General features: G+C 50.2%; 1 protein-coding gene across 16 annotated transcripts in view; it reads right to left on the bottom strand.

Annotated features, from left to right (window-relative positions):
• EP400 (E1A binding protein p400) overlaps positions 1–16,183 on the bottom strand; it is a 113,378-nt gene that overhangs the window by 55,852 nt on the left and 41,343 nt on the right. For all 16 annotated transcript variants that reach the window (XR_010933403.1, XR_010933404.1, XM_067701261.1 and 13 more), the window contains 10 exons: positions 14,983–15,123; positions 14,120–14,198; positions 13,387–13,436; positions 12,984–13,041; positions 12,075–12,164; positions 7,819–7,926; positions 6,667–6,857; positions 6,250–6,427; positions 1,474–1,610; positions 275–444 (listed from right to left, as the gene is read on the bottom strand). Coding sequence is in view for 14 of the 16 variants with exons in the window: in XM_067701261.1 (XP_067557362.1) it covers positions 275–444; positions 1,474–1,610; positions 6,250–6,427; positions 6,667–6,857; positions 7,819–7,926; positions 12,075–12,164; positions 12,984–13,041; positions 13,387–13,436; positions 14,120–14,198; positions 14,983–15,123 (1,202 nt within the window). In the remaining 2 variants the exon portion in view is untranslated. The remainder of the gene's footprint in view (positions 1–274; positions 445–1,473; positions 1,611–6,249; positions 6,428–6,666; positions 6,858–7,818; positions 7,927–12,074; positions 12,165–12,983; positions 13,042–13,386; positions 13,437–14,119; positions 14,199–14,982; positions 15,124–16,183) is intronic.

Raw genomic sequence — 16,183 nt, 5'->3', positions numbered from 1 at the left:
ACACAGACACACACACAGACACGCACACAGACACATGCACACACACAGAGACACACACAGAGACACAGACACACACACGCGCACACACACACACAGACACACACACACACACACACGTCTTGAGGAACGGACTGAATTAAATGAGCGCCTTCAGTGAGGGGAGCCCTTGAAGCTGAAAGGCCATTCTGGGAGCCTGCAGTTTCCTACAGTCCCTCCAAAGAACCTTTACATCAACAGTACCCAGCACACAGCACGCGGAGAGGGGTGGCCAGACCTCTGCAGGGTGAACACGGCCTCCCAGTGCCTCTCGGTCATGCCCTTCACACGCTGCATCTCGTCGATGACCAGGCACTTCCAGCGCACCCGTGTGAAGGACGCGTAGCCCTTGAAGAACTGCTTGTAGGACGTGATGCAGACGTTGATGCGGTTGGGCTCTGTCCACCCCTGCAGCACAAAAGCCAGGCCTCACTGTCTGTGCAGGAACAAGCAGCCTGGAGAGGACTTCCGTGCGCGCTCACTACCCACCTAACCTGCCCCACCGCCGTCACCCCTCCTTTTCCTTGGTAACCTGCTCGCTCATCACACAGAAAACAGCTGTTTATGTTTTTATGATCTTGTTCTTTCGGAGGCTAAGCACTTGTGTGGACAAATTAAGAAACTGCTCTGGAGGCATTAACAATCGCTTTTGGAAAACAGATCAGCACACAGCATCCAGAAATGGGGCTCGCTTTCATAGTCTATCATCTTAGTGATGGAACACGTATTCAGAAGATGATAGGAAATGTGAGCATCTATGCTGCATCTGACTACATTCCAAGATATTAAAAAGCAAATTAATTACCAGAGAGTTAAAAAAAAAAAAAGAGAGGAAAAAAGAAAAGACCCCTCAAAGTACCCGCTTTTTAAGTAAATATTACTCAACACAGCAGAGTCTAACCATAAGCCAAAATGTTCTCTCCGATGAAAACCTGTGACCTGTAACATACTTCTACCTAGAATCTAGTGCTAGGAACTACTGGGCAGAAAACAGAAAAGTAAGAGTCCACGTTTATTTCAGAAGCTCATCTGTTTGTCACAAACATCCCTAATAAACACATCCATGGCAATGATTTTACAGATCTGTAATTCAGAACTCAGGATGCATCACACTTTCTTATTTCTGCCTGTGGTAACCAACAGGTCTACAGTTTAATAAAAGGATGACAGCACCTCCAGAGACCATCCGAGCTCTGGGGGAAGCTCCCTCGCTTCCTGGGAGGTGAACACAAGCCCTGCATGGAATGGCCTGTTTCCTGAGTGTAGTCTATGCTTCAAGGGGGCTCTAAGCCCAGACAACCAGAAGGTCTCGTATCTCATAAACGAGTGATTGACAGTAATTACGCTAACAAGCAGGCGTGGACACTTCGAAATGTGTCTTCTATAGAAAGTAAGATGTTTTCTGTTTAGTTCTATTTCAAGTTTAAACTAACATACCTGTCTCTTTGCCTTGAGTTCTCTATGGCTGCCAACATACAAGAGCGTTTTGAGCCCCGGACACCAGCGCTTCAGTTCGAGCTCCCACTTGAGGATGTTACAGCCCCTCACAACGACAAGATGAGGGCCCCAGTTGCCTACACAGGAGACATACAAATGCCCTCTGTAACAAAAACCATCTGTCTGGGGCAAGTCCTCGGCGCTGTGCCCGGTCAGCAGGTGTGCGGTGAGGCCAGGGTGCGACTAGAGCAGACATCACTGGGACGCGGGGGGTCCCTGCCCGCCCTACAGCGCAGCCGCCACCGTCAGGACGGGCCGCTGCCCGGCTCCCAGGGCCAAGGCAGGACGCACTCAACAGAGAGGAACCGAATGAGTGAGCAGCCAGTAAAATGAGAGTGGATTCAAACATGACCCCTTAATGTAAGCAGGGGAAGGACTCCCATCTACAGTGAACAATGCTCAGAAAGGAAGACCCTCAGCCTCGAGCCCCGCGGCCGGCACGGCCCGCTGGCAGCCCCATGCTACAGGCACTGGTCCAACACTCACACTCGTCACGGTCCCCAGCCGCCAGTCAGAACACACCCAAACCCATCCCAACCCAGCCCAAAGCACACGGTTTCAACTGCATTCTTTGGAAAACTAAGCGTTTCTTAAATTTCTGGGCAATACACACATAAATGTCAACTTCTGTGCTACAAATAAACATAAACCAAGTTAAAAGTCAGAAATGGCAGGCTTGGAAAAAATACCTGCAACACACACATCTAGAGCCATTACTGCTCATAAGCCAAGTGTCATTACTACTGATCCTTGAAAAGAACCACCCAAAACGGGAGAAAACATCTGCAAACGATACAGTTGGCAAGGGTGTAACATCCAAAACATACAAACAGCTCATAAAACTCAATATTGAAAAGACAAACACCTCAATCAAAAAATGGGCAGAAGACCTAAACAGACATTGCTCCAAAAGACACAGATGGCTAAGAGGCACATGAAAAGATGCTCAACATCGCTAATTATGAGAGAAATGCAGATCAAAACTACAGTGAGATATCACCTCATACCGGTCAGAACGGCCACCGTCAAAAAGTCTACAAGCAGTAAACGCTGCAGAGGGTGTGGAGAGAAGGGAACCCTCCTACGCTGTTGGTGGGAATGTAAGTTGGTGCAGCCACTATGGAGAACAGTATGGAGGTTCCTCAAAAACTAAAATGAGAGTTGCCATATGATCCAGCAGTCCCGCCCCTGGGCACATATCCTGAGAAAACTCTAATTAGAAAAGGTACATGCACCCAAGGGTCACAGCAGCACTATTCACAATAGCCAAGACATGGAAACAACCTGAATGTCCATCAACAGAGGAATGGATAAAGAAGATGTGGTGTACACACACACACACACACACAAATACTACTCAGCCATAAAAATGAATGAAATAATGCCATTTGCAGCAACATGGGTGGACCCAGAGATTATCATACTGAGTGAAGTAAGTCAGCGAAAGACAGATATTATGTTAACACTTATATGTGGAATCTAAAAAATAATACAACTGAACCCATTTACAAAACAAAAAAGATTCACAGACACAGAAAAAAAAATAACAACTTATGGTTACCAAAGGGAAATTAGGAGTATGGGATTAACATACAAACTACTATACATAAAATCGATAAGCAGGGCTTCCCTGGTGGCACAGTGGTTGAGTCTGCCTGCCAATGCAGGGGACGCGGGTTCGAGCCCTGGTCTGGGAGGATCCTACATGCCGCAGAGAAACTAAGCCCATGCGTCACAGCTGCCGGGTCTGTGCTCTAGAGCCCGCGAGCCACAACTACTGAAGCCTGCACGCCTGGAGCCCGTGCTCTGCAACGCGAGAGGCCACTGCAATGAGAGGCCTGCGCACCGCGGCAATGAGTGGCCCTCGCTCACCGCAACTAGAGAAAAGCCCGCATGCGGCAATGAAGACCCAATGCAGCCAAAAATAAATTTAAGAAAAAAAAAAATCGACAAGCAGTAACGATTTACTATAGCACAGGGAACTATACTCAATATCTTGTAATAACCTATAATGGAAAATAACCTGAAAATATATATATGTAACACTGAATCACTTTGCTGTACACCTGGAACTAACACAATAATATAAATCAACTATACTTCAATTAAAATAAAACCACCTAAGAGGAAAACGAACAAGGAAGTGAACAGAAATTCTACAAAGGATGGGACTTCCCTAGCGGTCCAGTGGTCAGGACTCCGTGCCTCCACTGCGGAGGGCCTGGGTTCGATCCCTGGTCAGGGAACCACGATCCCACAAGCTGCGCGGTGCAGCCAAAAACAAAAAAAAGAAAAAGAAAGAAGAAATCTCACAAAGGGAAACATACAAGCAGACGATACACTCTCCGCAGGGCATGACCTCGTGAGCAGGGAAATGTAAATCAACCCCAGGTGCCCTCCCCCTCCAGTGAAGAGCAAGTTTGTTTGTTTGTTTGTTTGTTTGTTTCACCAGCATTTGGCACATGGTTCCATTTCTGGAGAGGAGGGACAAGTGTCTATATATGTGTTTGTGAGCATGTCTGTTGACACTTGGGCGAAGCAAGGCAGGACACACAGCAGACTGCCCCGGGGGGTCACCACTGGGGATGGAAGCAGGTGGACAGCTACAGACTGTTGGCTGTTTTACTTTAGAAAGAAAAAAGTGGTGAGTTTGTGAGGGATTCCAACTGTGAACTTACCAGAACCCCCTCGCTCAGAGTCTCTTGGAGTGAGCCCTCTGCTCTTGAGGAACCGGTGAACTCCAGCTTTACGGTCCCACAGTGAGGAGGAGGCCAAGGACACTGGGCTCCAGGGGGCGGGGGCAGGCAGGGGAGCCAGGTCCCAGGCAGGCCCCACTCGGCCTGTCCTGTGCGGAAGCGGAGTGGGCGGCACACGCCTGCCCGCCCTCCCTTCAGGCCCCCGCCTCTCCCCCAGGGCGGCAAGCTTCCCAACAGCTGGCCCTCTGAGTCTGTTCCCAGCACCAAGGAGGTCCAGTGACCCCTCCGACACCCGCACTAACACAGACCTCTAACCAGGAAGAGCCAGAGCCTGCGCAGCCTGCAAGGCCCTCACCTGGCCGGCCGGCGGCCTTCCTGGCTCTGCACCCTCTGGCCTCCGCACCAGCCTCAGCACTGTCCCGTAGACACGACGGCAACCCCTTCAGCCTCTGCACCCGCCACCCCATGTTCCCAAGCCCCTCGATCCTGGTGGCCACGGCTTTCTCAGGCCTCTGCTCACGGGCTGTGCCGAGCACGCCATACACAATGGCAACGTGCTGCTTCCCATGTGTGGAATCCTTATTCACTGTGCCTGCTGTGAGCCTCACGGGTGGGGGGGGGGGGGGGCTTTGTTCTGCTCACAGCTGCACCCCCGGTGCCTACAACAGTGCCTGGGACCAGGTAGGTGCTGGGTCAGCACCTATGGAACGAATAACTGATCCATTTGTTTGTCCAACCGATGAAATAAAATCCCCTCCTTTTGAAAGTGTACACTGCTTCCAAGTTCTTACTATTATAAATACAATAATGAACGCTTTTTTCAACTAAACAATACAATAGTAAGACAAGGTAGCTCTTCTATCTTGAGATAACTATATATATAAAACTCATTTTAAAGTACTACATCGTACACTTTGTGGTACTGGGTCAAAAACAAACATATTAGCACAAGGAAATAAGGCCTCAAAGTTGATGCATTTGTACTAGAGGTAAGATCAAGTAAGCTTTCAAAACCAAGGGCAAAGAAGAGTTATTTACTAAAGACGCTAAGGTAACTGGGAAGGAATTTAGAGGGGCCGGGGAGGAAGAAACGATCCCAGGGCTGAAGGAATCTCCGTCCAGCCGACTCAGGGTGCCGACTCCCCCTAAACTCGAGGGGCCCCCCCCGCTACTGAAGCTGTGACACGGAGATGAAGGTGGAGGCCTGTGCTTCCTCAGGAGCTGGCTACGTGCTGGAACGCGAGGTTCCTGCTCCCCTACCCCCGGTGCTACGGGACACTTCCCTTGCGGGAGGAAGCCTATAAGCCCCTGTCCCGTGTTAAGAGACACGCACACAGGCTCGTCCACAGCCCCACAGCACAGGCGGGGAGCAGGCGGGCGCCAGGCCCACAGCCAAGCGGAGGGCAGTGAACGGGGGCCGAAGGCTGAACGTCTGTGCGAGCTGGAAGAGCCGAGGGGTGAGGAGGCAGACGTCCGGGGCGAGGGCACAGCCTGCCGCGGAGTGCGGGCACCCCATCCCTCTGCTGCTGCACAGACGCCGAGCCCTCACAAGGCTCCAGGGGTGGCGGGATCCAGCAGAGAGACAGGAGGGCCTGCGCCACAGCACAGGGAAGGCGCCGATGGGCCTCGGCAGGGCGACCAATCACGCCACGGGGGACGCGCACCCGTCAGCCCACGGGCAGCCCAAGGGGAGAGCCCGGCCACGAGGACTCATGCCAACGTGAAGTAGCGCAGAGGCCCTGCGGCCTGGAAGTCACAAAGCCCCAGTCACACAGCCTGATGGGTCTTATATTACGTTAGACTTTGAAAAATGGTGAGTTACTCGATCTAGTGTTTGTTGTGAACGAGTGCTTTGTTTGTTCCAGTGATGAGTGCCTCTGAGCCCAGTTCTCTGAGTCTGGACCAGAGCACGGAACAAAGGAGCAGAGAATAAAGGCCTCTCCCCACCCTCACGCCAGATGCACTGCCTATGGTTCAGTTTCAGCAAATACGAACTGTTCAAAAAACAACAAGCTCTTACCTTCATTACAGGCTAGGTGGGCAAAAAAAGCAATGATCTGCACTGTTTTACCAAGCCCAGCTTCATCTGCCAATACGCCATTGAGGTTCTTCCGGTAGAGCTTGGCCAGCCAGTCCAGGCCAATCTTCTGGTAATCTCTGAGGGCGCCGTACAGAAGAGCCGGAGCGTTCAACTTCACCTGCAGGGGCAGACGGGCCCAACAGGCACATCTCAGAACAACAATTACAACTGTTGTCAGATCACTCATATGATAAGCCTACTGGAAAGCCACAAAGATGATTTACAGATAACAGGAAAAGAAAGATCCTTAATTGTTTTTCCTGACAACTTCTGCCGTTGGGATAAAGAGCTCGTTTGGAAGGAGGTAGCTTTTCCCCTTAACAGAGACACCCCCTCACACAGGGCGCAGCGGCTCACCGCGGTGCTGATCCGAGCACTGCCCTTGGGCAGGATGGCTTCGGCCACAGCGGTCACTTCCGCGATGTCCTTTGTGTGAGGCTTCCCGACAACCACTCTCTCTGTGGCTTTAAACTGGTCCATGATGAACAGCGAGTCGATGAGAACCACACCCTTCCGGCTCTCCCGGTCACCCGAGCAGTCTTCCATGTCTGTGATCAAAGGAAAAACGGGATTTGTGAGGTTTGAGAGGCTGTGATAGTATTATGAGGCCACTTAACATGACAAAAAAAAGAGAGAGAAGAGAAAAAAGAAAAGGAGTTGCTAGAACCCAAACACTTCAAAGACAGAATTGAGCAGCAAGTTTTTAATCCACTTTAGATAGTTAACAATGTATCCAGATAAACAGGTGCAAACTCTTACGGAGTTTGTAGGACCGCTCTGGAAGGCCCTTGGGTGGTTTGTAGGACCGCTCTGGAAGGCCCTTGGGTGAAGTTGGAAAATGTCTGTGCAGCATCAGGAGCTAGTATCACCCAGAGATTTACAGCCATCTAAGGGTTTAGCGACTGCCCTCCACCACCAAGAATGGAAGGATCAGAAGCATCCTAGTCTGGGCAAGCAAGGGGGCCACCAGCCCCCCCTGGAGTCCTGCTGCAGCGTGGGGTCCGGCAAGCCCTGGCCCCCCCGCAGAATCTTCTGGGCCCCTCCCTTGCTGCCCCCCGCAGGCAGCCACGTCTATGGACCAGAACAGGGGGGATGGAAACAACACGTGGACTCTTCCGGGCGTAGTCTGTGTACCTCCTTGGAACTCCAATGAAAGCCAAGTAAAGTCCTTAAACTGGGTGTGTTAAATTAAACAAACACAGCACAGCCTGGATAAATGATGAAACCTAGGCCCGTAAAATGTGTATAAATCTGGAGAAGAGTATTTCTACATTGTTCACAACTTGATCAAGTACTCTGATAATTATGCCAAGTTAACCAATAAAAATAAAAAGCACAGAATTTAATGAAACTATTAATATAAACTTTCATACCAAATATATTTTCAACTTTTTATCAGACTGAAAGGAGTGAAGGTAATTCTTAAACTCTGTTTTAAGCACCCTTCCTCTGTTAAGTATTTTGGCTTTTGTTTTCAAAGCTGAATTCTTCAAAGATGTTAAAACAGACCTTCGTCTTCACTTGTCTCTTCACTGTCAGGTTTAGGTTGGGGCCACTGGAAATTCGGCAGAAAGGCACCTTCATACAACTTCATCAAATCAATTAAGGGCAATTCAGCTGGAAAGGATTGTAGGAAGAAAGATTATTTTACACCAATAGTGTCAGCAGGGAAGAAAACACAGTCAGGAGAAGGGCCCTTTCATATACAGTTGACCTTGAACAACTCAGGGGTCAGCGTTGCCGACCCTGCAGTGGAAAACCCGAGTGTAACTAGTCTGCTCTCCTTGTGCGAGGTTCCTCCACACCCGACCAGCCGTGGATCGTGCACCACTGGAGTGTTTACTATTGGAAAAACTCCACGTGTAAGTAAGTGGACCTGTGCAGTTCACACCCGTGTTGTTCAGGGGCCAAACGTATATTCCTTTTCCTAGCTTTAAATTAATTCCTTGGAAACTGTATGTATTTTCTAAAAGCACATTTATCTTTTTCCAAAAACTAATAATGATTGCCCGTTACTGATACAAGATATACGACCTTTTCTTTACAAAGATGAGAATCTTTGAAATGAAGAAACTCAACTTTTATTCATAAAGGAACAAATATTCCTGAAATAATCTTAATAAATGTACAGTAAAATCTACAGATTAATAAATGAAAATATAAAAATACCACGATAGAAATAATCAGAGGAGATGAGACATAAACATGCGAAACATCAAGCAAAGTAAAAATAAAACAATGTTCAAAAAAGATGATAAAATATTGCTATAGACTTTTTGTATAAAGAGCTCACCCTAACTGATCAAACAGCCCACCACACGGAAGCCCAGTGGGCGAGGGACATGGAGCTGTCTCACACACGAAACACTCTAAAGGGCTCGTGAAGCATCTCTTTAACTGAGCACCTCCAGAAACCAGTGCGCAGTGCATCCCCCACTGCATGGCAACCACCTTACAACCGTAATGCTGGATGAGCATAATGAATCGAACAGTCTCACCACGGCGGGTGATGGTACGAACAGGCTTAACTTCTCTGGAAACCAGTGTGAAAAGCTGAAGAGCTTTAAATTTCATGCCCTCTGACGTCACTATTTCCCACTCCATGGGTCTGTCCAGGGGAGTAATCGGAAACTTGGACCCAGGTTGGTATTCAAACACAGTTCCACTGGGTGTTATATATAACAAGGCAACGAACGCTGTGAGCTGTGTACCTGTGATACATGAGCCTTTCTGCACGTACACCGTATGTCACTAAAATCTGTGGTCAAAGTAACAAACGCCACAGAGAAGTACCCCAAAAGAACAGTATTAAGGGCTCTCTTCGTTTAAGACTTATAATCCAGTGACTTCACTTGCTCATGATTTAAACTATTCGTCATATGGGGCTGATAGGTAGATACGTGATAAAGCGAAGACCAATTGTGGAAGGGAGGTGGCGGGTGTATGGGCGTTCGTAATAAGGTTCTTCAACTTTTCTGTTTGCATGTTTTCATAACAAAATGCAGGGAAATGTACATATACATCATATAATGACTATCAAAGTAGGAAAAAAAGAAAAACAGCAGAAACAACTGAAAAACTACCTCAAGAATAAGATAATTCGTAAGGTGTCTTGGAACAAACAACTCACAGGAATCAACAGCCTTCACACATATGAACTAGTTTGAAGATATAATGGGAAAGAAGATTCTATTTAGACAGAAAGTATTTCTATACTTCTTTAGACAGAAAGTATTTAAATACTTAGAATTTAGGTTTTAAAAAATTCACAACATCTACATAAAGAAAGTGATGAAAGGTTCATGAGGGGCACGAGAGGAGACCCGACCAGGAAGAGGCACCCCAGTGAATGGACGAAGATGTGCCCCGGTGACACGGCTCCCTGCGGTCACAGCCTGGTCAGTTCCCCTGAGTGGCCAGGGATAACCAGGGCGATTGCCTGCTGTGGGGACACCAGCCACCGTGCCACCCCATCCTGAGGACGCTCGAACAGCCACCCAGAGAAGTCCCCGTGTAGGGGGACTGGGCTCGCCTGCCAACAACCATCCACCCGGCCAGCTAGGGGGCCAGCAGGGGTGGACCGGAGGCTGGGCCTGCTGGCGGCCGCATCTCCGTGAGACCCGAGCCAGAAGCACCCGGCCGGGCTGCTCCCAATTCCTGCCCTACAGGAAGGGGTAGAGCAGCTCCAAGTTAACACAGACTCTACCAAGTCAGGGATGCACACAAGAATCAGAAAGGCCTGCAACAAGAATGCAAGACAAGGTGTAGCTGAAAGGCTAAGAGAAGAGAAAACAGAACACTGGATTTGAACCAAGCCGTCGCGACCAACCGCCACAAGCTGCTGCCTTGCCGGGTGAAAATGTCCCTCTCAAATCAAGAACGAGCCGAAGGCCGGGAAGTGCCCTGGCGGTCCAGCGGTTAGGGCTCCACATGCTCTCACTGCTGAGGGCCCGGGTGCAATCCCTGGTCGGGGAACTAAAGATCCCACAAGCTGTGTGGTGCAACCAGAAACAAAAGAACAAGCCGGCGGTGCCCACCATCAGCACCTCTATTTCTACACTTCATTGCAAGGAACGGTAATAGAAGGACCAGGGTTATAGAGAAAACACTGTTATTCTTCAGAGATGAAGTAATGTGAGAATTTAGCACAGCTGCTGGATTTAAGATCAGTAAATAAAAATCAACTGCATTTCTACAGACCAGCAACAAATTAAAACGTAATCTGAAAAAAAACCCACTGATTACAACTTCAAAAAGTATAATGCACCTAGAAATAAATCTAATAAAAATACGCAACCATAAAATGTTAGCGGAAGCGATTGAAGGAGATCTAAGTAAGCCGAGAGGCTACTTTGATCATAGGTTGGAAAAGCTCTTCATAGAGATGCAATTCTCACCAAACACCCACTAATTCAACCACATTTGAATCAAAATCCCCAAGCAGTTTTTCTCTGAAACTTGATAAACTGATTCTGAGCTGCATCTGAAATAGACCCAAATTAGTCAAAGCTCTCCTAAAAAAGAATAAGGCAGAAGGACTGACCTAGCTACGCCTCAAGAATTATTACAAAGCTAGTGTAATCAAGGGAGTGTGGTATTGGTACAAACTGACCAGTAAAACAATGAAGGTCCCAGAAAGAGCCGTGCGTCTCAGGAAAATGTGACTAACACGTGAGCCGGCACTGAGCATCACTGAGGAACGATGCCCTTTTCAAATGGCACGGGGAGAGTTAGTGAACCATTTGGGGAAAAAAGAAGAAACTGCACTCTTATTTCACACTAGAGACAAAAGTGATTCTTGGTGGATTACAAACACTGATACGAGCGTAAAACAAAAATTTTTAGACAATGCACAAAGACATCCTTTTGATCCTGAGGTTAAAAAAATTTCTTTTAAACAACACGGACAAACTCAACTACACTAAAATTAAGAACACCTGTTCCTCAAAAGGCACCATAAAGAGAAGGAAGACCCACCCCAGACTGGAAAAAGGTTACTAGGACACACGTCACTGACAAGGAAACGTGTCCAGAACACAGGAAGAGCACCCAGAGTCAGTACAGAAAAGAAAACCCAAAACCAAGGGGGCGAGGACAGCTGTGAGAAGACGCTGCGCCTCGTGGGTCACACTCCCCCACCACAGGCAGACACCACCAGGCGCTCCTGGGACGCAGGGCCCGGCCCAGCACTCCAACCACGGCGGAGCGCCGCCTCGTGTGTGCACGCCCTGCAAGCCGGCCCCCCTGCTCTGAGCACAGACGCTCAAGCATGTGTGCACAGGACACACAAGAGTGCTGCAGGCAGCGCCGCCTGTGAGGGCGAATGCAGGGAAACCACCGAACTGCCCACCAACAGCACAACCGCTAACCCGTGACACGTGCACGCACAGACCACCATTCAGCCGTGGGCACTGCTTCTGTAGCAGCACGCCTCCACGAGGACGAAACTCGGAAACGGAACTGAGAAAGGCCAGCGGGTGAGCCTCCAGAGTGATTCCGTTTATACCAAGTTCTAAGACCCAAACAAAGCGGTACGTTCAGGATTCACGCAGGGGGAAGGGGAAACTGAGTGGAAGGAATGATAAACGCCAAGATCCAGGCCGCAGTCACCCGCTGGGACAAGGGCAGAGGCAGAATGGCGCTCTCTCCTACACTGGGTGGCGTGGCCGCTTACACCGCATGCAACCTATTGCGGTTTTCATACCTTACGTGTGTGTTTCAATAAATGTTTAATAGAGCATCGCAGGAAGCCGCTCGGAGCCCACCTTCTCTGGCTAACTCCAACAGCTCCGCCTGGTGGTCCGCAGCCCCCTCCAGCGCCTCTTCCTCTGCAATCGTCTCCTCCTCGTCTTCCACTGGAATGGCCACCATCAAATGTCAGCGAGAGACCCCACGGCATCTTCCTCGCAATTACTCAAGAAACGCTACAAGGCTCCAAAACTGTCATGCACAGCCATCAGAGAAGTGAAAACTAAGTCCTAATTTCTCAGGTTAAATCTGGAAGTGATAGTTTATTAAGTAAGCAAACAACAAGGGACCATACTTTATACTTTCTCTTCCATTTCACAGTGTGAAATAGAGGCCGGTTTTCATCACATCCTACCCAGGCCCAAACAGGGAGTGACGTGGAACTTCCTGTCCACCTGCAGAGCCCACTACAGAAAGACCCACAAGCACGTTGTTCGGTGTCACTATGAATTCATCATCGCCCATTTCAGAGGCCCCAGCCCCTGCCCAGCTGAGGATTCCTCGAGCTCAGCTCCTGTCCGGCACCTCCAGCCCTGCAACCCCACAGCCGGCTCCTGGTGGCTAAGAGTCCCACCCGCCCTCGGGCCACCTCTCCATCTGAGCTGAGTCCTCACCATGGCACGCCTTCCCTCCCGCTGACTCCTGCCCCCAACACGCACTGCCTCTCCTCCCTACCGACGAAAGGCACACGCGTGCGCACGCACGCACACGGTCCGACACCTTCCCTCCTCCACAATCCAACTCCTCGTCTCTCCACTGCAAAACCCCACCATCCACCAAGGCCCCCGGCCCCCAAGAGCATAAGCCACTGAGCCACCAGACTCTCACGGTCCAGGCGGTCCTCGACGCCCCGGCAGCACCGAGTGAGCTCTCCAGCTGCGCGTTCAGAGAGCCCTGCAGACAGCCAAAGCACCAGGGGGACAGACCTTCATCATCGGTTAAAGATGTGCTTGCTTTTCTTTTTCTTCCAGGTATCCCCGAATCCTGTGACACAGAACACAAATCATAAGCGTGAGATCTGAAAACACAGAATGAGAACCCAGAGCAGAACTGTAGTCAACATGCAACCGGGAGGACCTGGGAGGCCGTGCCAGGCGTGTCCACAGCAGACACCACAAAGGTGGGGAGGAGGCTGCGGGGAAGCAAGACGAAACCCACGCCTGCTCTCCGCAAACCACCAAGGTTAACACCCAGGTGAGCCTGAAGCTGGAAAGAACCAGCTGTAGGCCCAAGGGGGACTGCTCTCCAGCGAGAGAACGCTATTCATGCCTACGACTTCCTGCAGACAGACACCCCCCTCGCACAGCGACGCGACAGTCCCGAACTCACCACAAAGCTTTCCCGTAACGCATCAAGCCCTGTAGGTCTCGACTCTTTACCTAAAGAGACAGGTAACGCGATTCGCTTTCACTAAGGCAGTGGAGGAGGTGATGCTCCTCACACGACCATGGGCACCTGTGCCCGCCCCCCAAGGAGAGCAGAGGACAGCAAGGCGGGTCCCACCTCCCCTCTGCGACGCAGGGCGGCACAGCCACACCGCCACGCCCGCTCTCGGCTTCAGCAGGAACCTAGAGTCTCCAACCTGGCAAAGCTTCTCGCTCATGACTTGCATAATCTTAGAGCTCCGTGACTCTCAACAGGGACCACCTCCTTCACCTCAGTTTCCTCATCAGTAAAAGGGAGGAATCCTCCCCGCCCCCTCCCCAGGTTTCCAGTGATGGGGTAGCTACTGCTGAGCGCCGTGGGAGCAGCACGATGCCTAGACACGGGGACCGCGGTGGGGCGGGGGGCAAAGCCGGGGGAGTTCATCTCACTCTCCGGGGACACAGGGGACAGGCTCAGAACCTCAATCCTGAGAGCCCCCCAAAGTTGGTCACCCTGGGGCTTATTGATTCATACTAGCGAATCTCAGAAGAACTGAAATGCCAGGACCAGGCTGCTGAGTAAACAGCCTCACCGGGGAGGCTCCACGGGAAGCCACGATGTCACAAGGCGACGGTGAGCAGAAAATCGAGCAAACACAGCCCGCAAAAGGGGAAGGCTTTTTAAAAAGTAATCATACCTTTCCGGGAGACTTTCTGGAAATTTAAAGCCTTTTTCCTTTTTTCTTCTAATTCTACTTGTAGTTTTATTTCCACAACCTAAATGCAAAGAGTTAAATAAATAAGCGCGTTACTAAGAAACACAAGTTCTATATATGAAAACATTAAAACTCGCACACGTCGGCCAAAAGCACAGCTGCCCCAAGCCCATTTCAGATTAGAGCTGACCCTTGGACAACGTGGATTTGAACTGTGCAGGTCCACTGGTACTCAGATTTTTTCCGGTAGTAAACCCTACAGAGCTGCACGGTCTGCGGCTAGCTACAGCCGCAGCCATGGAACCGCAGATGCAGCGGGCAGATGACGAGCTGTGTGCAGATTTTCAGCTGCACGTAGGGTTGGCAACCCTAACCCCCCACGCTGTCCAAAGAGAAATGTTCAGTTTGGTACTCTTTCATTATTTTGTGTCAACTGCATCCTGCCCAAATTCTGTCAGACGGTAAGAAGAGAATTTTTACGAAAAGGAAGCGAGAGACAGAGCAAGCCACTCTGGAACTAAGCAGCTTTTAGTGACCTGCGCCAATACTAAACAGAACTACCGGAAGGGCCCCTCAGGAAGGCTCCCAGACACCAGAGAGCGCGCAGGCCACGGCTGATGGGGATTTCGATGCACAAAGAGAAACACAGAGGCAGAACCAGGTCTCCTGATGAGCCAACAGCCCAGAGGTGCCCAGGAAGTGCGGGCACCCGCCTTTCCAAACGACGCCACAGGCTCCGCCTGTGGGATTTCCCCACGGCACAGGCAGGCTGGGCTCAGAAGGCCGCCTCAGCAACCCCGACACAGTCTGTGCTCCCAGGAGCGCATCAAAATCTCAGAATTTACCTGTTCAATATTTGACCAAAAATATTCTATTTCTCTAGCAGTTGACGCAGCTATTCGTCTCAATCGGTTCTGTTCTTCTCTCCTTCCCCGCTCCTCCCGAAGCTGCTTCTCTTCGTGATGACGCACTACAGTTCTGACAAGCTAGTAAATGAAAGTCCAAGAATTTTACGTTGTGCGCTGTGTCATGCTATCAGAAAAACGATACATAACGTTTCTTTAACATCTTCTCGGCCCGTAACTACATATAATCCACAGAGAGACACACCCTCACCTGCTCTACGGGCACGCGGGAGAAATGCTGATCCCAGAGCAAACCACCACCAACTGTCTGCCTGGCTTTCCTACAAGTGTTATTTTACCAAATACACATATTTTTCTCCAAAATGGAATATCATACTGTGCTACAATCGTCCTTTCCCCCTTTAATATGAGTAACGTCTTTCCATCAATCAACACAGATCAAAATCATTTTTAATACGTATCATTTCCACTGCGTGGATGCAGCCAAATTTAACTCCTAGGATTAAAAAAGTTGGGTTGGGATAATTCACATTTTTAAGGCTTTTGCTTTAAAACCGCTTTCCAGAATTTCTACTCTTTACCTCTTCACCAGCTGTACCTCCAAAAGGTGCAGAGAAGTAACTCAGAAAGGGACACATCCTGAGTCCCGAGTGCAGCGGAGCTGCCAGCCCCTCAGCTCTGGGATGCCCCCGAGGCGGCCGCCCAGCACAGGACTCCCAGGGCCTTGTGCTGGTCAGCGCGCACCCCTCGCACAAAGCCGCCGGCTCCCGGGGGTAGAGGGACGGCGCGAGGAGGGGCAGCACAGCGCGCAGCCGCGGCCCCCGGCTCAGCTGCCTCTCAGTCCCACCGCTCGGCGTCCATCCCTGCCCCTTGGCCCCGGCCACTGCCCTGTCCAGCCCTGCGTCCACATGCTCAGGACCATCAACTTTCGTGAAAAAGGAAATGTTTAAGGAGCGATCTGGTTTTTTTCTTAAATACACATGAATCTGATTAAAGACCCTTTACACTCAGACCCTGCTGTTACCCCCTTGGTCTCGGCTTCTCTCTACCAAAACTACGGGGGGAAAGCAAGGGGGAGAATTCAGAGGAGGGAGGTGGACAGGCCAGGCACACAGGATCAATCCCCAGTCCTGAGAGTATAGGAAATATGAAGGCAGCATCCAGGTCCCGAGGAATAAAG

This window comes from Pseudorca crassidens, chromosome 12 (genome assembly GCF_039906515.1).
Source record: "Pseudorca crassidens isolate mPseCra1 chromosome 12, mPseCra1.hap1, whole genome shotgun sequence".
Classification (NCBI taxonomy): domain Eukaryota; kingdom Metazoa; phylum Chordata; class Mammalia; order Artiodactyla; family Delphinidae; genus Pseudorca; species Pseudorca crassidens.
The sequence above is the reverse complement of the archived record's forward strand: the minus strand, read 5'-3'. Positions and strand labels throughout refer to the sequence as shown.